The sequence below is a fragment of the Dipodomys merriami genome, unplaced genomic scaffold, assembly GCF_024711535.1.
Source record: "Dipodomys merriami isolate MVZ:Mamm:240054 unplaced genomic scaffold, mDipMer1.0.p SCAF_9, whole genome shotgun sequence".
Lineage (NCBI taxonomy): Eukaryota > Metazoa > Chordata > Mammalia > Rodentia > Heteromyidae > Dipodomys > Dipodomys merriami.
In genome coordinates, this window is record NW_027206512.1 from 8,906,481 (window position 1) to 8,930,750 (window position 24,270).

The 24,270-nt window shown below is 39.4% G+C and overlaps 1 protein-coding gene across 2 annotated transcripts; it reads left to right on the top strand.

Moving 5' to 3' along the window:
* Positions 1 to 904: 904 nt before the first annotated feature.
* Positions 905 to 23,495, top strand: Ctso (cathepsin O). 2 transcript variants are annotated; one of them, XM_070012307.1, is made up of 9 exons: positions 905 to 1,049; positions 6,107 to 6,212; positions 7,199 to 7,338; positions 8,781 to 8,948; positions 9,931 to 10,052; positions 16,933 to 17,096; positions 17,816 to 17,908; positions 20,339 to 20,421; positions 22,148 to 23,495. In XM_070012307.1, exons 1-8 carry the CDS (start codon positions 921 to 923, stop codon positions 20,371 to 20,373), a joined length of 957 nt encoding a protein of 318 aa, XP_069868408.1. In that variant the 5' UTR covers positions 905 to 920; the 3' UTR covers positions 20,374 to 20,421; positions 22,148 to 23,495. The 2 variants fall into 2 exon arrangements, with proteins under 2 accessions (XP_069868408.1, XP_069868409.1); XM_070012308.1 differs by having other exon boundaries at positions 22,201 to 23,495.
* The last annotated feature ends 775 nt before the right edge of the window (positions 23,496 to 24,270 follow it).

Below are 24,270 nucleotides of genomic sequence, written 5' to 3' on the forward strand. Positions count from 1 at the left end.
ATATAAAATACAAAAAACTACCTGCTGGGAGCCAGTGGCTCACACTTGTTATCCTAGCTACTAAGGAGGCTGAGATCTGAGACTCAAAAGGTCCCAAGCCAGCAGGGGCAGGAAAAAGCCATGAGACTCTTACTTCCAATTGAGTACCAAAAATGCTGGAAGTGGAGCTGTATCTCAAGTGGTAGAGCTCTAGCCCTGAGTAAAATAGCTCAGGGACAACGCTCAGGCCCTGCAATCAAGCCCCAAGATTGGCATACACACAAAAAAATGCTACCTAACAAAAGCAAATAGCTACAGCACTTAAAATATGCACGCGATAAAATCAGTTTTGATGTGGATGGATGTAATTAAACTTTACACAGTCAGGAAGTGAGTGGGCTAATTCCATCCTTCTTGCAGATGGCGATTTGACCACAGCATTACAGATGAGGAAACTAGATTTTTCACAACTGTCACACTTTTACATAATTTGCTTCACACGTTTACAATTTCACACATTATTTGGGGTACTCAACATTACTGAACATCCAGAAAGAAAGGACACAATGAAGCCTAAGTTCAAATCAACGGACTGAAGCAATCTTCTCATTTGAGATAAAAAGAATAACGGGGTGAATTCTGGAAGTGCGGACACAGCAGTTTGGATTTTCAGGTTAATGCATAGTCTGTCTCCTAGGTTTCCACCTCCCGGCCCCCTCCTTGTTTTATTTTCCCCCAGCTTCTTAGGGAGACTAGTAAGTGCATCAAGTGCACATTCCCAACGAACCAAAAGCCTTTCTCAAGTCAAAAAGAGCAGAACCCCCAGCGTTCACTCTGGAGATCACAGGGGTGGCCAAGGGACCGAGCGCTCCCGCCCCGACGCGGGGCGGAGCCCGGGGAGCGAAAGAGAAAGCGGGCGGAGGAGGACCCGCGGCGCCGGTATGGAGCGCGCGCCCTGGAGGCTCTGGCTTCTGAGCTGCTGCTGCCTCGCTCTTGAGGCCGCTGACCCGGGATCCACGGTCACCCCGACCTGGTCTAGGAGCCGCGGGAGAGACGCAGCCGCCTTCCGGGTACCTCGATCTTCCTGGAGTCCCTCCCTCCCTGTCCGGGGCGGGTGGGGAGGGGACCCCGAGTGCGCGCTGTGCGCGGCCCTGGCGGCTCCAGGGCCAGCTCTCCCCAGATTCCTCCGTTCCCGCCCCTTTGCCACCACGAGGTTTGTGCGGTGCACCCCAGGCAGCCACTGGCTGTGTTCGGAGTGCTGCTGATGGGAAGAAGCGCCCCTCTGCGCGGTCCATGGGAGCCCCCCCCCCCCCCAGTCCCAGCCAAGCTGGTGCCAGTTGCCTTCCTGGGGGGGAGGGGGGGGGCAGGAGTTGGGAGGTGAGCTGAGAAAAACCTGTTGTTCGTTTTGCTGCCAGCAGGGGGCGGTAGATCATCCATCTTTATGCACAAAGCCTAGTTCAGGGAGATGGTCCTGATGCTAAATATGTTCTTCCCAGGAGCCCTCTCCGCGCACCCTCCTAAAGTTCTTTGTGACTTGGTGGACTAAAATAAGCTTATAATTGCGGTTTAGGGAAGTTGTTATAATGATACTTCGAATTTACTCCAGCCTGAAAACTCTGGAAGGGATCCATTAGCTGAGTTTAAGTAAGAGATTTCCCAGAACCAAGGGACTGCCAGAGTAATCCATTCATCTTTTCTCACTCTGTTCCTAAGATCATCCCATATAACACTTTTTTAATCTTAAAACGGTATCATTTTCATGACTTTATTACAAAGGAAAATTCACTTTCGCAATGAAAAATAATTCAACTCAGTAGTGTGGCTCTTTGGAAGTGTCTGTGATTGTCCCCTGGGATTTCTGTAACTGCAGTTCTCATTCTACCTTCCATGAAGAGCTTCATGGATTAGGAGGAAGTCCAGCCCTTCCTGATTTGCCTACTCTCGGTTTTTGCTTAAACAGTGGTGTGATATTTTATCTCCAGGTTAGTACCGTGATCACAGTCCTAGATTTCAAAACCAGAAGTAAAGCTAGGTGCAGATGGCTCATGCCTGTAATCCTAGCTACTTGAGAGGCTGGGATCTGGGAATCATGGCCCTAGTACTGACACCAAAAACCAAAACCAACCAAACCCCTCAAAAACCTGGAAACACTACTACAGTCACAGGAGAATGAATTTTCTGGTCTATGTTGTTCCCTGTTCTAAGCTTGGTTAAATGTCCTGAGGTGGCACCTTCCCCCATACATGTCACCTATGTTAGTAGTGTATTCATTAGCTAAGGAAACATATGACCATACTTCTCAGATAATTTTTTGAGAGTTGTAGGCTCAAGAAGGAAAGTCACGAATGTATTTTAAATAGTATTTGATTTTGTGTGTGTGTGTGTGTGTGTGTGTGTGTGTGTGTGTGTGTGTGTGTGTGTGTGTGTACTTACTCCTATTGGTCCTATGTAAGCTTCTAGCCAGGAGACACAAGGATTGCAAATAAAAGTTTTCTCAGGAGAATACAAGGATCCGGTTTGGAAAGTCATTAGTAAAGGACAACCTTTAAAAGCTTAGTGTATGTTGGAGGCTGAGTTGAGAACTACTGAAGAAGTTTTCCAGGCAATTACTGCTGGTAGGAGTTCCTTGTTGAGGGGAGTGTTTAGGCTTGCCAGAAATTATGAACATCTCTGAAGCTATCCATCTGGGATAGAGGGATTCAGAAAAAGATGGAGGGGCCTTGCTTTTTTTGGTAACCGTAACAATTAGAAGAATGAGATTCTGGCATAGAATGAAGATCATAGTGTGGAGACAGCCTGAACACAAAACAAAATCCTACCTGAAAATTTATCCAAAGTATATGGATTGAAAGCATGACTCACATGGTAGAGAATCTTCCTCAAAAGTACAAGATGCTGAGCTCAAACCCCAATGTCACCAAAACTAATAAATCAAAAATAATGTTATATGTCATTATGCATGTGATTTTGCACATATTCTTAAGGTTTTACTTACCTTAAGAATACTGCTCAGATTATCTTTATTATATTCTTCATCCTTTAGGCATTATTGCTTATGCATATATAGACTATCATCGCATTGTTTTTAGTTTTGTGTTTTGGTAGTATGTTTTGAGCCAGCATCTTGCTATGTAGATCAGACTGGCCTGGAACTTGAGATCCTTCAGCTTCAGCCTCCCTCCTATGTTCTGAGACTACAGATGTGTGCTACCATGTCCAGCTCCTCATAATTATAACAAATGACCCCAAATGGTGGAGAAGGACGCTTTGCATCAGTAACACAATGGGTAATTTGCTGCCTCTTCCACCCCATTATTAGCAGAGTGCTTAGCAGCAAGCATTGTTATTGATACTTGATTATGGATTGGTAAGAATTTCCGATTGTTATGAAACCTTCTAGCTAAGCAGCAAATTAGAATACCAAGGAGACTGCTTAGCAGTATCTCACAAATTTAAGTTTGATATGAAATGGTTTTCAGGGCCTGTGTACTACACACACACACACACACACACACACACACACACACACACACACACAAAACACACACACACAACACACACACACAGACAAGCAACTACACACACACACACAGACAAGCAACTACACACACACACACACACACACACACACACACACACACACACACACACACACACACACACACACACACACACAGACAAGCAACTACATAACCTGAAAGCCATCCTAAGAACTAAAATCTCAGGATGGCTCTCAGAATTACTCTCAGAAGGGCTGATTGTAGGGTCAGAGTCTTAGGATATAATGTTGATTAGAGAGATTTTAGTATGCACAGTATCTATTAATATCAATAGCACAAGTTTCCCCTTGTTTTGTAATCATAAGAAAATATCTTCAAGATCTTCAGGTTAAGTTGCCCAGCAGGCAGGAAGCTGGGAAATCCATTTATTTCAAAGACTATTCTTCATTATTGCCAGCTGTCATTTCCTTATGTATGATACACCTGACATTTTAACTTCTAACTTCCTCACCTTTCAAAACTGAATTAATTAGAAGTTCCCTGCATGTTTCACAAATGTCTCCATACTCCTCTTAGTATGCTTAGTATGCATAAGGCCCTGGTTACAATCCTCAGCACCAAATATCAAAACGAAAATTATTTTAAAGGTTCATGCCTTTCATTCAAGTGTTTTATTTGTCATTGGAGGTGGTTACTACACACTGCATATCATCAGGTCCTCTAGTGTGCCATGTTAGGAACATGTGTTAATTGATCTTTATGCCTACTATTCATCTCCCAGTACAAGTGGTTCATTGCAGCCTGTGCTGCTTGCCATCCATGTCAAGAATTGAGGGCAGCCAGGAGATGCACTTGAAGAAACAGATAATTAAAGAACAAGAAGAATCCAGGTGCCAATGAGTCATGCTTGGAATCCTAGTTCTAAGGGGATTGAGATCTGGAGGAACATGTTGAGACTAGCCTGGACATAAAAGTATACAATATGGTATCTCCAATTTAGCCAGCACAGAAGTAGAGCCCGAGATGTGGCTATGTAAGGCCCCAAGTCCAAACCCCAGTACAAGGGGGCAAGGGAGACAGAGAAAAGGAACATGGAAATGAATCAAGGTTATGGTGAATTTGAATTGTTGCAGAATACCGGAGAATAGCTCATTATTGGATTTCAGTCATGATAGAATTTTAATATGAAAGCTTTTAATAAGGAAGTAGTCTTTATTTCTAATACTAGGAGAGATATTGGCTCTGCTTTAACCCCAGTAAACATGAGAGTTACGATCTTTGAATGATAGGTTCTAGACTCCAGGTGTTCTATGTTTAAACACAAAGGAAGATATAGTTTGTAAGAAATCTACCCAAATGGGGGCAGTGTGTGTGTGTTAGAGAGAGAGAATGGAAAAGAGAGAGAGAATGGAAAAGAGAGAGAGAGAGAGAGAGAGAGAGAGAGAGAGAGAGAGAGAGAGAGAGAGAGAGAGAGAGAGAGAGAGAGAGGCTGAGGCTGTAATGGAATTATGTTTTGTTCTGAATGTATAGGGACATACTTCCAGCATGTTATTATCTTGAAAGTCAAGAGGACAGAGTAGGAATTGGTGGGAGGGATACAGCAAAAACTTCAGAGTTTTATGCTGTTGGCAAATGCCTACATTATGCCTCCCTTGCATGGCCTGCAGAGAGCCACAAAAGGGCTCGAGTGATAAACAAGATTGGGTTAATGAAATTTGTTCTAGTTGACCTCTGATGGACCAAGCAGAAGTGGGCAGTGTTTCCATGAAGATGGCAAATACTTGCATGGCTCACATTAATGAAAGAACAGCTGCAGATAGGGAGTGGTAGAAAGTAGGGTTCCTTCAGAAGCACATGTGCAAGACCCAAATCAAGCAGTGTTATTGGAATCATCACTGAAAATTAAGGACATTAGTATTTAAAATAGAAACATTGTATCTGCCTTTATTAAGTTACTGAAACTACTTCACTTAAAAATCAGATGACATTCCTATGGCAATGCTATTAAGAAGTACATGGAAACTCACTGAGAACATGAGCATATGTAAGTTTGTTTCTCTCTTAAGTATATTTAGCTTTTATGGATGGAACTGTGCTAACTCAGAGTGGCACTGTTTTAGGTTTTGTTTCTAATAAGATTACAAAAAAAGTGATCTAGGAAGATCTATCTGCCTTAAGACTTTTAAATGTATTAAAAGGGTATGGGGAAATTTTGTCCCCCTGTCTCCCAGCCAGCATTTCTATGAACTTACAATATTTAGAGTTTCAGCATTGCTAAGGCTGGAGGGGTAGCTAAGTGGTACAGCTTTTGCTGGCTTAGGTCCTCAGTGCTACAAAAAGTGTTTCAGCCTCGTGAGTAGCTAGACTTACATGCATACACCACCACAGTCGAGATATGACTGATAATTCTAAAACCAAAGTGTTTATAAATCAGATATGGCTAATAATTCTAAAAACAAAATGTTTATACATCAGATACAGATTTCTTATACAATATTTAGTTATAATATGAAGGAAATAAACCAAGCTTTTACTTTTGTACCTGGAAACATCTCCAAGTTATTCACCCAGAGATTGCTTTAGCTGATAAAGTAGACATAAAATACCTTCTTCTTGTTGTTGTTTAGGAAAGTCTTCGTAGACATCGATTCTTGAATTCTTCTCCTTGGGAGAACACCACTGCCTTCTATGGAGTAAATCAGTTTTCTTATTTGTTCCCTGAAGAGTTTAAAGGTATGTTCTTATGGCACTCTGGAATGTTTGATTTCCTGCTTCTTGACATCTTTGCTGAGTTTTTGAATGATACTTTAATTTCAAATCTGGTAAATTAATAATAGTTCATATTTATTAAATACTTATGCATTATTTTTCATGTACTAAGTACTAACCATAAGAAAAATAAATTCCCAACATTTTGAAAGTAACTATTTAGAAACTAACATTTTACATACAAGGCTATGTAACTATAAGGGACAATTGTCTCTTGGCTTCTACAGTTTTGTGATACAGTTTCTATTCAGGACACTTACAGTTTTTTAGATTATGATGAAAGAAAGGATATTAAAGAACCAGGTGTGGCAGAACATGCCCAGCTACAAAACAGGTTGAGATGAGAAGATCAAAGTTCAAGGCTTAGACAACAAAGGAGATCCATACCAAAGAACAAGCAAGGCATAGAGGCTTATATCTGTAATCCTTTCTACTGGAGGTAGAGGTAGGAAGACTGCAGTAAGAGGCTGGCCCAAACACAAAGCAAAAAGACCTAGCATGTGGCTCAAGAGGCGAAGAACTTGCCCAGGAAGAATGAGCAAAGAAAGAGAAGGTAAGGAAGAAAATAAAGAAGGAGGGAAGAAGGGAGAGAGAGAAGGAAGGAAGAAAGAAGGAAGGAAGGAAGGAAGGAAGGAAGGAAGGAAGGAAGGAAGGAAGTGAAGGAGGGAAGGAGGGAGGGAGAGATGGAAGGAATTATATACAGTTTTATTGTTGACCTGATTGTATCAAATGGGTCATTTTATGAGTTAGCTCCACCTTGTGGCAGGAATTCTGTTGAGTGGCCTTCAGTGAATATGTTCCATGTTGCAAAACAGCACAGGGGAAGATTAACCTGGCAGGTTTACCAAAGAGCTGCCTTTTCTGTTAGAAGATATGCTCCAGAAGGAGTTCCTAAGGGCCCTCCTTCTAATATACTCCCTGTTGTATCTTCCTTTCCTGTTTCCACTCAGCTATCTATTTAAGGAGCAAACCTGCCATGTTTCCCAGACAACCCACAGAAATGTACAAGCCCATCCTCAACGTGTCCTTGCCACTGAGATTTGATTGGAGAGACAAGCATGTTGTCACGCAAGTGAGAAGCCAGCAGATGGTGAGCTCACGTTTGATTTATCTTAATCATCTAACATTGGATATTACCTTAGAGGTCAAGTGCTATCAAACATGTAATGAGACTCATCATTTTCTTCTAGGTAAAAAGCACACATCAGTCATGCAAAAATGATAATGAAGGGAGAATCTTTGAGGAATGAGATGCAGATGGCAAACCTAACTTTTATTCCTCGCCATCAATCTTCTTTGTTGTATTCACTCACTAATTGCAGTTGCCCCTAGCACACTAACTCAGGGATATGTCCCAGCAGCTGTACCACAGGTACTGAGATTCCTGTAGAATCACATGTGTTGAGCTGGAGAAGGGGAACACTTACTGTTACATAATTCAAAAAGTGAATGATTAAGCTGCATGCCTACATTTGCCAATAGTGTAGACAGGTATCCTCTGTTCTCTACTGTACCCCATACAGTTGCTCCATCAATAAAGCCACCCCTATTCTCACCTTGTGATTCTTAAAAGTACCTTCAGCCTGGACACAGGTGGCTCACACCTATAATCCTCAGGAAGCTGAGGTCTGAGGATTGTGGTTCAAAGCCAGCCCAGACAGTAAAGTCTGTGAGACTCATCTCCAGTTAAACACCAAAAATTTCAGAAGTGGGATTCAAGTGGTGAGCATTAGCCTTAAGCACAAAAGTCCATGGACAGTGCCCAGGTCCTCAGTTCAAGCTCCAAAATCAGCATACACACACCACAAAGTACATCCATGGCTGGGCAACCTAGATATTCAGGAGGCTGAGACTCTAAGGATTTTGGTCTGTTTTCAGATTTGCCTTTTTTAAGGATCTTGCTTCCTTTTCCCCTCTCTAAGGCCACTCCCTCTGTCTCTTCTATTCTTTTAGAATAAGTCTTTTTACCCTATTCTTATCTTTTAAATAGGAACCTGATTATAGATCCACAATCAGCAATGACTCAGCAGTATTTGGGCAATACTATTCTTTCTTGGGACATATGCAGTGCATGTGTGATAGACACACTTAGTAGGTACACACTAGGTACACACTAGCATCATGGTCCATTGGTATACCAATCCATCAGTGGAAGTCAGTGTGCAATCTCCAGTAGAGAATCCACTTAGAGAAGTCATATGCTCAATGAACCAACTCTCTCCAAGTGTCATCAGTTGTTCAAATGTTACTAGTTCTGGATCATTAACTTTACCCTGTGTTACTTAGGCTAGTGACTTTACTGATTGAATCTTAAAAATAATTAGATGCCCTTGTTTCAAAGAGAATTTTGGTTTCATTTTTTTGCATTTCAGTTGGCAAAGTTAGACAATGGAGATGCATAGTTGGGTAGATTCCAGCTCTTGGAAACGTTGCTAGATTTCATCACTTGGCCTATTTAGAACCATTGGTCAGTTTGATGTAACACACTGTATACTAGTCACTATTACCCTCCTCAACTTTGTTCTCACACAGTGCGGAGGGTGCTGGGCCTTCAGTGTGGTGGGTGCCGTGGAGTCTGCACGTGCCATACAAGGGGAGCCTTTGGAAGTCCTCAGCGTGCAGCAGGTCCTCGATTGCTCCTATAAGGACGATGGCTGTGGAGGAGGCTCTCCACTCAATGCTTTGAGATGGCTAAACAAGGTGACTGCTTCTCAGCCCTTAATTCCTGGTCTCTTAGCTTCTTTATGTGAGTTCACAGTTCAGTTATTCTCACAAACTCCACTGTTTTCAACTTTAGAAAGTTAAATGGCCAAATTGGGAGGGAATTAGTTAGAAGGTTTCAGAAGGAATGGCTTCCAAGCATAGAGCTTCACCATAGAATAGCCAATGGTGAAGATTCTTATCTGGGATCTATTTTCTGAACAGACATGGTATCAGTATAAGTGGCCTAAGATGGGTACTGGTGGTGCTATCCATAATTCTAGCTGAGAATGAGAGATCAAAGTTCAAGATAAGTCTGGGCAGAAAGCTCACCAGACAAAGCCCCTTCTCAACCCATAACTGTATGCAATGGTGCACTCCTGCTATCTCAGACTACATAAGAGACTGAGATTAGGAGGATCTATGTATCAGGCCAGCCTAGGCAGAAAAGTCGACAAGATCTCATCTCTACAGAGGCAAGATAGAGTCGATGGTGTGTTACTGTACACCAGCTACCATGGAAGCCTAAAGTAGGCAGATCATGGAGCAGGCTTGCATCCTAGATTGCACTGATTATATTTTGTACATAACCAGTGAAAAATGGGGCTAGAAGTGTGGCTCACTGGCACTGTACCAGACAAGTGGAGGCCCTAAGTTCAAATGCCATGTATGAGTTAGCCATTGACTATATAGAGATCATTGTAGTAGCTAACACATAGGTAGAAATCCTGGGAAAGTCTGTGATGGTCACACCCTCAGGAGAAAGATGATCAATGGTCTTTTGCAGCGTAAGTCTAAGAAAGAAAGGCATAAGAAAAATTGTAGTCAAAGCAAGATACTAACTATAGTTGGCTAGGAAGTCTATTACAAGACTAAAGTCTTAATTTAACAACTCCTGCCCACATGACAGTGAGGGAAAACAGTTCTATTGAAATTTTAAACCAACTGACACTGAAGACATTGGAGCACTGTTTTCTTGTAGACTCAGGTGAAGCTAGTGGAAGACTCTGAATACCCATTTAAAGCTCAAAATGGCCTGTGCCGTTACTTCTCTTTGTCCCAGTCTGGAGTGTCAGTCAAAGACTATACTTCACATGACTTCAGGTAAATACCATATTCTCTTGTGTTGGTCTGTATACATTTCTAACTTATGATCTATTGGGATATGATACATGCTATTCTTTCATTTCCTCTTTCTATCTCTTTCTCTCTATTTCTTTTTCCACTTCTAGGGCTTATATTAAGCTCTCATTTGGTTTTCTTGCTCAGGACTGGTACTCTACCATTTGAACAACTCCTTCAGTCTATATTTTTGCTAATTAATTGGAGATAGAATGTGTACCAGCTAACTTCAAACTGTGATTCTCAGATCTTAGCTTCCTGAGAAGCTGGGATTACAGAGATGGGCCACCAGTACCTGACTGATGTTTCTTAAAGGTGGCTTTTAAAAAATGGGTCTTTTCACTAGAAATAAGAAATTAAAATTAGGAATTTAAATCAACCTTAAAGCGTAATTTTATATTTATAAGCTCCCTTTTATCAAATTCAGATGCAATAGTACCGTCAACTTATTTCAGCCTTATGTTGAGTCCATCCAAAATCATATAGACTTTCTGGCCAAGAAGAAGTTTGGAGCATTCTCCAAACAGGCATCAGCTGTAAGAAAACCACAAACCAAGACTTTGAGTGAAAATTAGTTATGCATTGTGTAGGCAGGGTGGCATTTTGGGGATAGACACAAATTGTCAGGGGGAAAGGACTGGGTTAAAAATCAAAAAGAGGCCAAGGGTTTCTCCTATTCCTTCCTGTAATGTTTTCAGGATATCTGCTTTGACTTTGAGATCTTTGATCCATTTGGAGTTGATTCTGGTGCAGGGTGATATATAGGGATCTAACTTCAGTTTTCTACAGGCATTTAACCAATTTTACCAGCACCATTTACTGAAGAGGCTATCTTTCTTCCATTCTATTTTTTTAGCTCCCTTATCAAAGATTAGGTGGCTATAGGTCTATGGGTTCATTTCTGGGTTTTCAGTTCTATTCCATTGGTCCTCAGGTCTGTTCTTGTGTCAGTACCAAGCTGTTTTGATTACTATGGCTTTGTAGTAGAGTTTGAAATTTAATATTGATATTCCTCCAGCACTATTTTTTCTGTTAAGGATCATTTTTGCTTATCGGGGTCTTTTATTGTTCCATATGAATTTTTGGATTACTTCTTCTATTTCATTGAAGAATGAGTTTGGAATATTGATAGGTATCACATTGAATTTGTAGATATCCTTGGGAAGTATTGCCATTTTCACGATGTTGATCCTTCCAATCCAGGAGCATGGGAGGTTTTTCCACTTCCTAAATTCTGCTTTTATTTCCTTTTACAGGTTTTTAAAATTTTCATCATAGAGGTCCTTCACTTCTTTAGTTAAGTTAATTCCTAGGTATTTTATTTTTTATGAGGCTATTACAAAGGGAGTTGCTTTCCTGATTTCAGCTGTACTCTTCTCATTGTTGTATTACAGAAAAGCCATTGATTTTTGAGGGTTAATTTTATATCCTGCTACTTTGCCAAAGTCTCCGATCAACTCAAGTAATTTGGGAGTGGAGTCTGTGGGATTCTTTAAATACAAGATCATGTCCTCTACAAAGAGGGAGAGTTTTAGTTCATCTTTCCCTATTTGGATCCCCTTTATGTTTGCATCTTGTCTTAATGCTGTAGCTAGGCATTCTTATACTAAATTGAAGATAAGTGTAGAGAGTGGAAATCCTTGTCTTGTTCCTGAGTTTAGAGAAAATGGTTTTAGTGTTCTCCTCCAAGTATAATGCTGGCTGTAGGTTTGTCATATACAGCCTTTATTGTATTGAGGAATGTTCCATGGATTCCTAGTGTTTCCAGAGCCTTCATCATAAAGTGTTGTTGGATCTTGCCAAATTCTTTTTCTGCATCTGTTGAGATAACCATGTGGTTCTTATCCTTGCTCTTGTTGATTTGATGAGTTATATTAATTGATTTGCATATATTGAGCCAACTTTGCATCTCTGAAATGAACCTTATTTAATCATAGTGTATGATGTTTTTTATGAATTGTTGAAGTGGATTGCCCAAAATTTTGTTGAGAAGTTTTGCATTGATGTTCATCATAGAAATGGTTCTATAGTTCTTTTTCTTTGATGAGTCTCTGCCTGGTTTTGGGATGAGGGTTACAATGGCTTCATAGAAAGTGAGGTAATGAATTTTCTCTTTCAATTTCATTGAAAATTTGGAGGAATATTGCTGTGAACTCTGCTTTGAAGGCCTTGTAGAACTCTGCTGTAAATCCATCGTTCCTGTGCTTTTCTTTTATGGGAGGTCTCTTATTGCTGTTTCTATTTCGATGCTTGATATGGGTCTGTTAAGTTGGTTTAACTCATCCTGGTTTAGTTTTTGCTAGAAAATCGTCCATTTCTTGAGATTCTCAAACTTATTAGCATAAAAGTTTGAGAAGTATTCCCTTATAATGTTCTGAATCTTGGTTGTTTCTGTGGTGATGTTTCCATTCTCATCTCTGAGTTTGTTTTTTGAGTGTGTTCTGTTCTTTTTCTGATGAGATTTGCTAAGAGTGTGTCAATTTTGTTAATTTTTTTGAAGAACCATCTCTTTCTTTTGTTGATTCTTTCTATGATTTTATTGGATTCTAATTCATTTAATTCTGATTTAATTTTAATTATTTCTTTCCATCTACTGGATTGGGGTTTAATTTGCTGCTCTTTTTCAAGGGGGTTCAGATGTCTCATTAAATTGTTGGTTTCAGATCTCTCCAATTTGTTGATGTAGGAACTCAGAGCTATGAAATTGCCTCTGAGTACGGCCTTTGCTCTGTCTTAGAGGAGCTGGTAATTTGTGTATTCATTTTTGTTGGATATCATGCTGAAATTTTATCAATAGAGACCCAGAAACACAACAAATCAAAGAAAGGTTGGACAAATGGGATTGCATGAAATTGCAGAGCTTCTGCATGGCAAAGGACATAGCTAGCAAGATCAATAGAAAGCCCACAGACTGGGAGAAGATGTTCACTAGCCATACAATGGATAAGGGTCTCATAACTAAAATGTACTTGGAACTCAAAAAAAATTAAATCCCCCAACAACAAATCCTCAAAACAACTGCCTGATAAACAAGTGGGCTAAAGACTTAAAGAGAAACTTCTCTGAAGAAGAAATAAGAATGGCCAATATACATGAAGAACTGCTCAGCCTCTCTAGCCATAAAAGAAATGCAAAGCAAAACAACATTGAGATTCCACCTTACCCTAGTTAGAATGGCTATAAACAAGAAATCTAATAACAACAGATGCTTCAGGGCATGTGGCCAGAAGGAAACCCTACTGCATTGCTGGTGAGAGTGTAAACTTGTTCAACCACTCTCCATAGAGCTCCCCTATGACCCAGCAGTCCTACTTCTGGGCATTTACCCAAATGATCACAAACAAGACCATACTAAAGCTACCAGCACAACTATATTTATTGCAGCATTATTTACCATAGCTAAGATATAGAACCAACCCAGATGCCCCTCAGTAGATGAATGGATCAAGAAAATGTGATACACACACACACACACACACACACACACACACACACACACACACACAAACACACACACACACACACACACACACAAACACAAACACAATGGAATTCTATGCCTCCATCAGAAAGAATGACATTGCCTCAGTTGTTAGGAAATGGAAAGACTTGGAAAAAATTATATTAAGTGAAGTAAGCCAGGCCCAAAGAAACATAGGTCCTATGGTTTCCCTTATTTGCAATAACTAGTATATATCTGGTACAAGCAGAAAAGGTAAAAAAAAAACTATGTACATATGACCAGATAAGATGATAAGCAAAATGAACCCCAAGATAGGGACACAAGTGTTTTTTTTTTCTTTCTTGCTGTTGTTCCTAACATATTTATAATTTTCCAATGTGATTTGTTTTTCTTTGTATGTTCTGCCCCTACAGTATAACTCCTGTTTTGACTGTTTTTGTTTCCAGTGTCCTGCATCTGGTATATACACTTCTCACCTTGGGGAGGGGAAGGGAAAAAACAAAATGCTTAAATAGGGATACAGGTTGACCCATTATAACAATGAGATATACAAGACACTATGTTGAAAAAGAACTTTACAAATTAGGTTGGGAGAAGGGAATGGGGAAAGGGCGAAGCATAGTTTTGGAAGTGTAAGGGAAGGGAGAGTAGGGGAAAAACAAAGGAGGTAACAATGCTTGATAGGAAATGTACTCATTACCTTGCTCATGTAACTGTATTTTTACAATAAAAATGTATTTAAAAAATTAAAATAATTTTTTAAAATGAAAAAATCCAAAGGAGGTACCTTTTCATAGGTTAATATGCCTTTAAATATGCTTTAAAAGTGTACACGAAACAAAAAGCTTAGGGACGGTACCCAAGAATCATTGTAACCTAGTGAACAAGTGCAAAATAGGTGTCTGGGGGTGATAAAGTCCAAAGAAAACTCTACCCACTCATAGCTTCATCAAATAAATACGATGGAGAATTTACACAACTTTTTGAAGCAGAGAAAATGGATATGAATAAGGAAACAGAATGCCAGTGACTTTCCAAGCCTGAACATATGAGAATATCTTTACCCAGATGGTAGCAGTACAGAGCAGCATAAGGGAGCCACGAAGGAAATTAGATCCTTGGATGAAATAGAGTTCTTAAATGAGCATGTGTGCCTGGGACTGGCAGGTTGTCAAGCCAGGTTCCTTTTGCTGACAGGGTCTGGGAAACCTAGAAACCTCACATCAAAGAGTTGTGATCTCTGGCTGCCAGGCAATGAGGGGTTTACATAGTATGTGTAGCAGCCTCAGAAACCTTGTTAATGCTCCTTTGGGGATAAAGGTAATGTGTTTCCTAAAATGAGGACTTGAGAAAATGCACCTTGCTCCTTAATGTGGGGTGTGCACAGAAGGAAACGTACTTCCATAATATCATTAAAAGGAATTCAGGCCAGTGCTAATGGCTCATGCTTCTAATCATAGCTACTCAGGAAGCTGAGATCTAAAGATCACCATTTGAAGCCAGATCTGGCAGGAAAGTCCATGAGATTCTCATCTCCAGTAAATTACCAAAAAAATCTAGAAGTGGAACTTTGACTCAAATGATACATTGCTGGCCTTGGACAAAAAGCTTAGGGACAGTACCCAAGGCCCTGAGTTCCAGCCCCAGGTCCAGCCCCAAACAACAACAACAACAACAACAACAACAACAAATACCTCAGGGACTGCAAGCCAAGTTCTGCATTCAAGCCCCCAAGACTGACGTGAGTACACACGCACACACATGTGCACACACACACAATTCTATCTTTTGCTCCTCTGAAATTCACTTTTTTTTTTTACTCATTTAAATCTGACATTTTAGAGAGAGGCTCACTAAACTTTTTGCCTGGATTGACCTCAAATCTCAGTTCTCTCTTTTCTGCCTTGTTTTAATTGGATGGAAAAAAAAAACTATGCTATAGTAAACATAGAGATTGTCATATGTGTCCCATTTACATTACAACATGTTCAGATAATTTAAAGACAATAACATATACATCATATACCAAGATCTGTGCTGCACAAAATTTCTCTTCAACGATTTAAAAATGAAGAAAGAATTTTTATTAAGAGGTTAGAATAGAATTCATCCCAGACATGCTGTATAACTTACAGGTTATGAAACTCAATAGTATTAGGCTGTGTTGATTCAGCAAGGTAGAAACAATGACTATAATGTATAAATGCAATTTGAATCTGGGTTTGGGGAAATTTAAAGCTTGGTTTCTTTCATTATACCTTTGAAAAATTTTATTATAATTTTGTTTGTATTGGAATTATCTGAAAGAATTTTCACTTCTAGAGCAAATATTAGAAATGCCTGCTTGTGATGTCCAAAACACAAATTTTAGCTGAATAGTTCACATGAATAAATTCTAGAAATTGCTGCCTGGCTTGTGTGTCATAAAGTGCATGGTTTATGAACTCAGGGTTTTCCTCATGTGTAGTCAGAATCTCCTTACTATAAACTGGTCCCAAGCTGGACACCGAGAAGATTATTTACTCTGTCTGCTAAGCCACCACACTCACTGCAGTAATAAACCACACCATGCTACTAATGGCCTGAACTATCACTACCTTGGTTCTGCATCTTCCACCCACGAAGCTGTCCTTTGAACTGTGTACATGATGGTTTTATCACATACTTTTGTGATCCATGGAGGCCAAATGGTGAGTATGTTCTCCATCACAATTGTGAAAGTCGTAACTGTTTGCCATTCTGGCCATGTAGCACCCAGTTTCCCAGGCAACTTAATAGTTCTTCAGTTTTTATTGCTTTATTTATTTTGACATATTGTCTAGTATATCATTTCCAGTGTGCAGTTTCTGTATTGGAAATTCATTAACCTAAGTTGCTTAGGCTCTCAGTTCTCACATAGTGTGATGACAAAGAATTTCTGAATATCGAATCTTTACACTGTTGTTATCCAAGCAATTACTATGTTATTTTAACCTGAATACTTTGCCAGCCAACTATTATAAACTCTTTTTTTCCATCTTTCTTTAAGCCAGACTGGGACAGGTAACTCTCCCCTGGCCAGGGAGATCTTTACATGCAGAAGTACATATCATTTCTTAGGATTCTTCTCAACAGAGATGTAGCACCTCATTGCCTTTCCCCTTCCTGCTGTCAAAAACATATGTTAAATGGTGGGAGATCTATCAGCAGGTGTAGGCCGAGAAGATAGTGAGTATGAAGGCTGAGTTCTGTTATCTTGGGGCCTCAGACCGTACTAAAATGTCCTTATTCAAGTCATCTCTTACCCTCTGTTGTTTAGGTCATTTGTAATTTTAACCAAACGTATCCCTAACAATATGCAGATTTGCAAGACTATTTTGATTATTACCTTGCCCATGTTATGCTTTTCTGTCTTGGTAGTGAGCAGGAAGATGAGATGGCAAGAGCACTTTTGACCTTTGGTCCTTTGGTTGTGGTGGTAGATGCGGTGAGTTGGCAAGATTACCTGGGAGGCATAATACAGCACCACTGCTCTAGTGGAGAAGCAAACCATGCTGTCCTCGTAACTGGGTTTGATAAAACAGGTGAGTGATTACAACACACTATCCAGGTTGAACTCTGCCAAAAAGGCCAACCTGTAGAGCAATACAGTTTGGTGTGTAATGCCTAAGAACTGACTTGTAGGTGACCTCTCAGATGTAAATATTCTATGCACTACCACTTATCAATTGTTGATGTCTTTTTTTGGTTTATGGAGAGCTGAAGGTTTGTCCTAGTGTAATACACATACAAAGCTAGTGGTCTGTCACTGATCTATCTTCCCAGCCTGATTCCGATATATTATTAACTTAAATAATACAAAAAAGAAAAAAAACTAACCAACCTTTTAGAGGTTGGAATCATGGTTTAGGTGGTAGGGCACCTGCCAGTGAGCAAAAGCCTCAAGTTTGAGTCCCAGTCTTGGACTAAGGAAAAAAAATAATGCAGTTGTTATTTGGAATATTTGGAATCAATGTTGGGAAAAGATAACTATTTCCTGATTTGTCACACATCTCTAATACTCCTTCCCCCACCTAATTTACTAGAATTAGACATGTATTCTAATGAGTATATACTAAATACAACTGTTAATTATGAAGCTTGTTTACTTACACTTATATAACATAATTTATGCAATATATATGTAAATGTATTACACTTAATATCTTTTTCAGAACTAGTAGATTTATTTGGACTCTGCCAACTTTATATGAAATTCATGCATTCCTACCAAGTAGAAGTTATTAACACTTTCTGTTTTTAGGAAGAATTCCATACTGGATAGTTCGGAACTCCTGGGGGCGTTCCTGGGGAGTAGATGGCTATGCACATGTGAAAATGGGCAGTAATATTTGTGGTAAGTCATAGATTTGTTTTGCAAACTTCTGGCTAAGTATCAATTAATATTCTTTGGGAATATTAAAATTGTAAATATTTCTAATTTAGAAAATGCTGTCAGCAAACTCAGAGTACTTTGTACTAATAAGTTAATCTTCACCCTGTTGAAAATTTTAAAAAGAGGCACTGTTGAACATATTCACATTGTTTCTTTTGTGCTGGTCCTAGAGCTTGAACTCAGAATGGTATAGGCACTGTCCCTGAGTGTTTTTACTCAAGGGCAAGACTGCTGCTTGAGTCACAGCTCCACTTCTAGGTTTTTGGTAGTTTATTGAAGGTAAGAGTCTCATTGGACTTTCCTGCCGTGGCTGACTTCATACTATAATCCTCAAATCTCAGCTTCATGAAAAGATTAAGATTATAGGCATTAGCCACCAGTGCTCAGCCACGTTCACATTGTGAAGTAGAAAACTTAAATATGTCATTCACTTGTTTTTCAAAACATTACCCCAAACAATTCATTACTGAAGTTAACTACTTCAGAGATCAGATGAACACTCAAGTTGCTGAGCCACTCCAGAAATATCTTTCTGTTCCAAATTCACTTTTACATTGTGATTTTTTCCTGATTTGTGCATTTTAATTCCTGCTTAATGATCATATGTCTTCAGAGAAGCACTCAATGTTGGGCACCTAGCATATGCAAAGCTCTGGGTTTCATCCCTAGCCCTGCAAAAGAAGAAAACCAAAGTGAAAGAAAAAAATATGGTTCCATTTTCTTTCTTTGAAAACAGAAAAAGCTAAGTATCATTCTTGATTCTGACTTAATTTCATCCTTATCAAATATACAATTCTAGCAAAATGCCCACTGATATTTAGAGAATTAGCCATGTACTATATACAAACTTAAAAATTATCAACTACAAACTGAATAAAAAAGCTGAAGCACTCTAAGATCTATGCTGAACCTGTATCCAAAAATATATTCTAAGTCTTGAATTTCAGGCCAGTATGGAAAATCAGCATACTCTCTAAAGTCAAGCTATCTAAATTTCAGATAGAAAGCAACTTTGAATTTTTCATTGCAGTGAGTTCTATCATATAAAGGATACAAGTGTTTAAAATTGGTAGAACTTTCCAGATGGTGAGACTAAAATAAAATTAGGGGAAAAGTTATCAGTCAGTGTTTTGATTCAATCTAATGATTACTCTCTGAACATTCCATAAAATAGAACCCAGGAATGTTAGTAAATAACCTTAGCTCTTCCTCCAATGAAGGTTCTTATACGTTATTTACTGGGGATAGTTCATGTCCCTAAAGTCTGCCTGCCAAAGCTGAGGGCAAGCCAGGCTTGTACTTGTCCTAATTGCCTGGTACTTCCTGTGTATGAAACTGGAAGGTAAATTGCTGTTGCCCCTCACTGGCCTAATTGTCCTAATGGGAAGTGAATGGTTGGATTTGTGCTGAGGGGGAGCTGTTTTCAAAGCTCTAGCAGGATAATGGTGAGATTACAGTTCAAACATTGATTTATAATGATGGCAACAATGCTGATGCTTTACCCCCAGCCCTACAGCTGCCTAGGATGACTTGAGATAAAGTCTCCCACTAGCTTTCCCAGTGCAACTATCCAACGATCTGGCTGCATCATCAGTGATCATCAGTGGCCTAAATTCTTCCCACCAGTGTATCCTGAAAATTATATTACTCTATGAACAGTGGCATCATGTAGCTACTGTTCCACATCCTCTAGAGAATTCAAAGCTGGGGATCACTACAAGAAAATTCAGACTTACTTACTGCTACTTACTGCTTTGGGTATGGTGTTGAGCTTCAGGCTAAGAAAGGACAGGACACATGAAATTTATTGAAATTTTATTCAAGTTCAAATTATAGAGTTTACAACCTGAAATTTTGTTTATAGTTAACCTGACCAGCTATTTTATTTCCGCTAAGAAATACATAGCAATGAAATAAATTGGTCTCAGATGCATTCATCTTTTAGGTTCACTAATATTTGGTTGTAAAATTTTAGTGTCTTGATATAAAATATTAAGCATATCATTATTTTTGTGTGTGGACTGCTGTTAGGGCTTTAACTCAAGGTCTTGAGCTCTCCTTGGAATTTTTTTTTTATTCAAGGCTGGCACTCTACCAATTGACCTACATCTTCACTTCTGTATTTTTGCTAGTTAATTGAAAGTAACTTTCTCACTCAGATTGGCTTTGAACTGATATCAGCCTATTGAATAGCTAAGATTACAGGCATGAGCCACCATTGCTCAGGTTTTGAGTTTTTTTTCCCCTCTGGTAGCACTAACCATTACCTTATTTTTTAGTAGACAACAGCTGATTCCAAACCTAAATAAAAAATAACTTTACTTTTCTGCTTGAAGACAGATGAAGAGCAAATATAAAGTACTAATATTTGTTTGTTTGTTTTTATCTTAGGTATCGCGGATTCTGTGTCTGCTGTATCTGTGTGATCCACTGGAAATATCAAGAGACAGCTGAGAAAGAAAAGTTTACACAAGGCAAGAAGGGTCATTCACTGCTTCATTCTAAATATTGCTCCACTACAAGCTTCAGCAACAACCTACACAAGCTTCTTAGATCTAGTAGTATTTACCTATGTGGCATGTGTCCCCTTTATGTAGACTTTCAGAGGAACTCCAGCCCCTCAGCTTACAGGGAAACCTGTGAAACATGTCCTACTCTGGGACAAAATTTAGATTGGGACCAGTTTTAAGGACCTCCAACTTGAAGAAGCTATTTAAGTGTTCATTGAAAGCCTTTTTAAAATACTTTTTAAAATTGTAAATGAAGAAGCTATTTTTATGTTTTTGTCATATTCTGTTCTAGTTTCTTTCTTTCTTTTTTTTTTAATTTTTTTGGGTCTAGTTGTGGGGCCTGAACTCTGGGCCTGGGTGCTGTCCCTCAGCTCTTCAGCTCAAGGCTAGCACTCTACCACTTGAGCCACAGCGCCACTTCTGGCTTTTTTTATTTTTGCTTATGTGGTGCTGAGGAATCAAACCCAGGGCCTCATGCCTGCAAGGCAAGCGCTCTACCACTGAGCCACCTTCCCAGCCCCTCTCATTTCTTTCTTTCTTTGATTTTTTTATTTCCTTTTTATTTGATCAGCTGGAATCAGAGGTTATAAGACTTTCTTTTCTTTTCTTTCTTTTTTTTGGGGGGGTCCAGTCGTGGGGCCTGAACTCTGGGCCTAGGTGCTGCCCCTCAGCTCTTCAGCTCAAGGCTAGCACTCTACCACTTGAGCCACAGCACCACTTCCGGCTTTTTATTTTTCTGCTTATGTGGTGCCGAGGAATTGAACCCAGGGCCTCATGCATGCAAGGCAAGCGCTCTACCACTGAGCTACCTTCCCAGCCCCAAGACTTTCTTTTCATGTAAGATATAATCACTAGACTAAAATTAGAATGGCCCAACCTAATGGAATAGATGCCTTTCAGCAGCAGCCTTCTGATGGAAGAACATACATATTTGACGAACTAGCTGCTTTACTTGGTCATATGGAGCTTACCTTTGAATAGTAAAGAAAACAAAAGGACAAAGGGATGAATTTCTTCTGAAAATCAAAGACCACATCTGTTCCATACCTATCATCCAAGCTCTTCAGGATGTATCATTAGGAGGTTTCAGTGCTAGGCCAGTCTGGGTAAAAGAGAAACACTAGCTGAAAAGTAAAGCCAAATGGACTAGGGGTGTGGCTCAAGTGCCTGCTGAGTAAGTGCAAGGTCCTGAGTACAAATCCAACTACCTCCAAAATAAAGATCAGTATGACAGGTGTGAGATAAGAAACTTCAAGCTGTATTGCCTGAGGGAAAATCACTGTTGAGAAAATTTCATTTCAGTATGACTCTCAGATTTTACTCTTTGCTCTGTAGCAAAGAAGAAAATATTTTTTCTAGATGTTTTTTCTCTCTCCCTCTCTTATGCTTCACTGTTTGATACCCTAATTGCCCTAGGAGTATGGCTTTGTGCCTAAAGACTTCTCTAACATTCTTGACACTGTCAGCATTCTGCCACTCTCTGTACTCTTTTATCTCTAGGTGTCTATAATATTTGAATCTCACTGTCTTCCTAGAATTCTACATACTACTCCTTTAACACCATACCTTAAGCTAGTGTGTCAGCTCAGATGTGATTGTCCTAGGTTCTTTTTTTTTTAATTTCCCTTTGGCTTTCTCTTGGTTCCTTGTTCTTCACACTTTATGCTCATTCTTATTTTGCTAATTCTAGGAATGACTACACATGCTGTGCCATTGATATACATCTAATTGCATCCTGGACAGGGATCCTAACACTGTGAGCTCAGAATGAACAGTACGGTCCCATCCTGTGAGGAGCCCACAGACCACTTCTTGAGTGGCAGTGTAAGAAACTCAGAAGAAAGGAGCTGGCCTTCTGACTAAACACAAAGGCAACTGTATCAAAAGAGTTACTGTGGTAAACATTTTCTCAGATTCATCACTGCTTCTAAAAAGTAGAAAACTGTGACTAAAATAAAACTTTAAAATAGCAGCATCAACCACTAAAGAAAGAATCTAGGACAATGTTGCTCTTATTTTTTGTGGTTTCTTCATTTCCTTTATTGGAATAACATTTGATAATACTTTTTTACAACAACAAGAAGCAATCCTAAAAGAAGATACAAAGATGTTTAGGGGGGGCTTGGAATGTGCCTTAGTGGTAGAGTGCTTGCCTAGCATGCAAGAAGCCCTGGGTTTGATTCCTCAGTACCACATAAATAGAAAAAGTCAGAACTAGTGCTATGGCACAAGTGATAGAGCTCTAGCCTTGAGCAAAAGAAGCTCAGGGACAGTGCTCAGCCTCTGAGTTCAAGCCCCAAAACTGGCCAAAAAATGTTTAGGAAAGCCAAATATTGATATTTTACTAATAAATATTGTAATCATTTAAACAGGCTAGAAAAGTCCTGGTTCTAGTTTGTGTTACTGGTGTTCCATATGATATAAACACTGTTCAAATTATTTTTCAAATGCTGAAGGAGTTTTAAAATTTCACCATGATTAATATTTCTAAGGGTTCTAGATTTTGTAAACATTTATAATAAACAAGGTATTTATGGCTTTGAACTACCTGGGTAGCTTAAATTGTATTGTCATGGTGCCTTAACATTTGTGGAAAATAGTGGTGGTTCATTTTCAAGACATGGCATTCAGCCCCATGTAAAAGGTTTCTTAGACAATGACTTTACAGCTTGCTGGTGTGAGAGCCAGAAAGTCTACACACTTGAAATTTCCCAACCTAACAGAGTAGGCAAAACATTAGAAAGGGGGTGCAACTAGCAGAAGAAAGGGTTGACCACAAGAACATGAAGTAAAATGTATACATGCCAGAAAGTGCATACCCACGAAAGCCCTTCCCCCACAAGAGAACAAAGCATTGGTGGAAATAAGACCCTCTTCTATAATTCAACTAACCACAAAGATGCATATTTTATTTTATTTATTTATGTTTTAAAAAGACACATATTTTAAATTACTCAATAGAAAAATAACAAAACTCCAGGGAACATTGTACATCCCATAGTGCTTAACCAATTAGGAGTGTAGACGGGATTTGCCCATTAGGGAATAAATTGCTTATTCCAACTCTTCTGAATGTGCCTGCTCATTAGACACCCAATTGTGCAAGACTGTCATACTATCTGTTTGTGCAGACTGCTTGTCCCCAAGTACATATGTCCAAGTATTGTTTTCCTAGACACTTGATCTTATGCTCTCCCAAATTCTACTCATCATCCTCAATCACTCCTCAACGTTCCTTCATTCCCTAGGGTGGGTGTCTGTTTTTGTCAACAACATCAATATTCTTTGATCACCTAATATATAAAGGTAAAAGAAATCTTAGATACCCTAATCAGGCTACACAAGCCTTGAGAATCTATCCATTGGCCTGTCCATTTTTACTGAGGTGTGCCTGTAGAATGCCCATCAATCCTCACTTGCATTACCTAAACTAAAAGGTGGACAGATAGTCTCCCAAGAGAATGAGTTTATTCTGAAGGTACATTGTGAGGTGAATATGTGGAGGTATATCCAAAGCTACAGAAGGAAAGAAAGGTATTTAAAGGTAAATTAAAAGTGATGTTAAGTCGCATAGGTCCTGAGCTATAGGGATCAGTACTAAAATGACAACCAGCACAAGGCTTAGCAAGCTGGTAGTGAGCAGATATTACCTAAGGGTGTTTGGGTTTTTTTGTTTTGTTTTTTGTTTGGTTTGGTTTTTTTTTTTTGCCAGTCCTGGGACTTTAACTCTGGGTCTGAGCTCTGTCCCTGAGCTTCTTTTGCGCAGGGCCAGTGCCTTACTACTTGAACCACAGCACCACTTCTGGCTAAAGG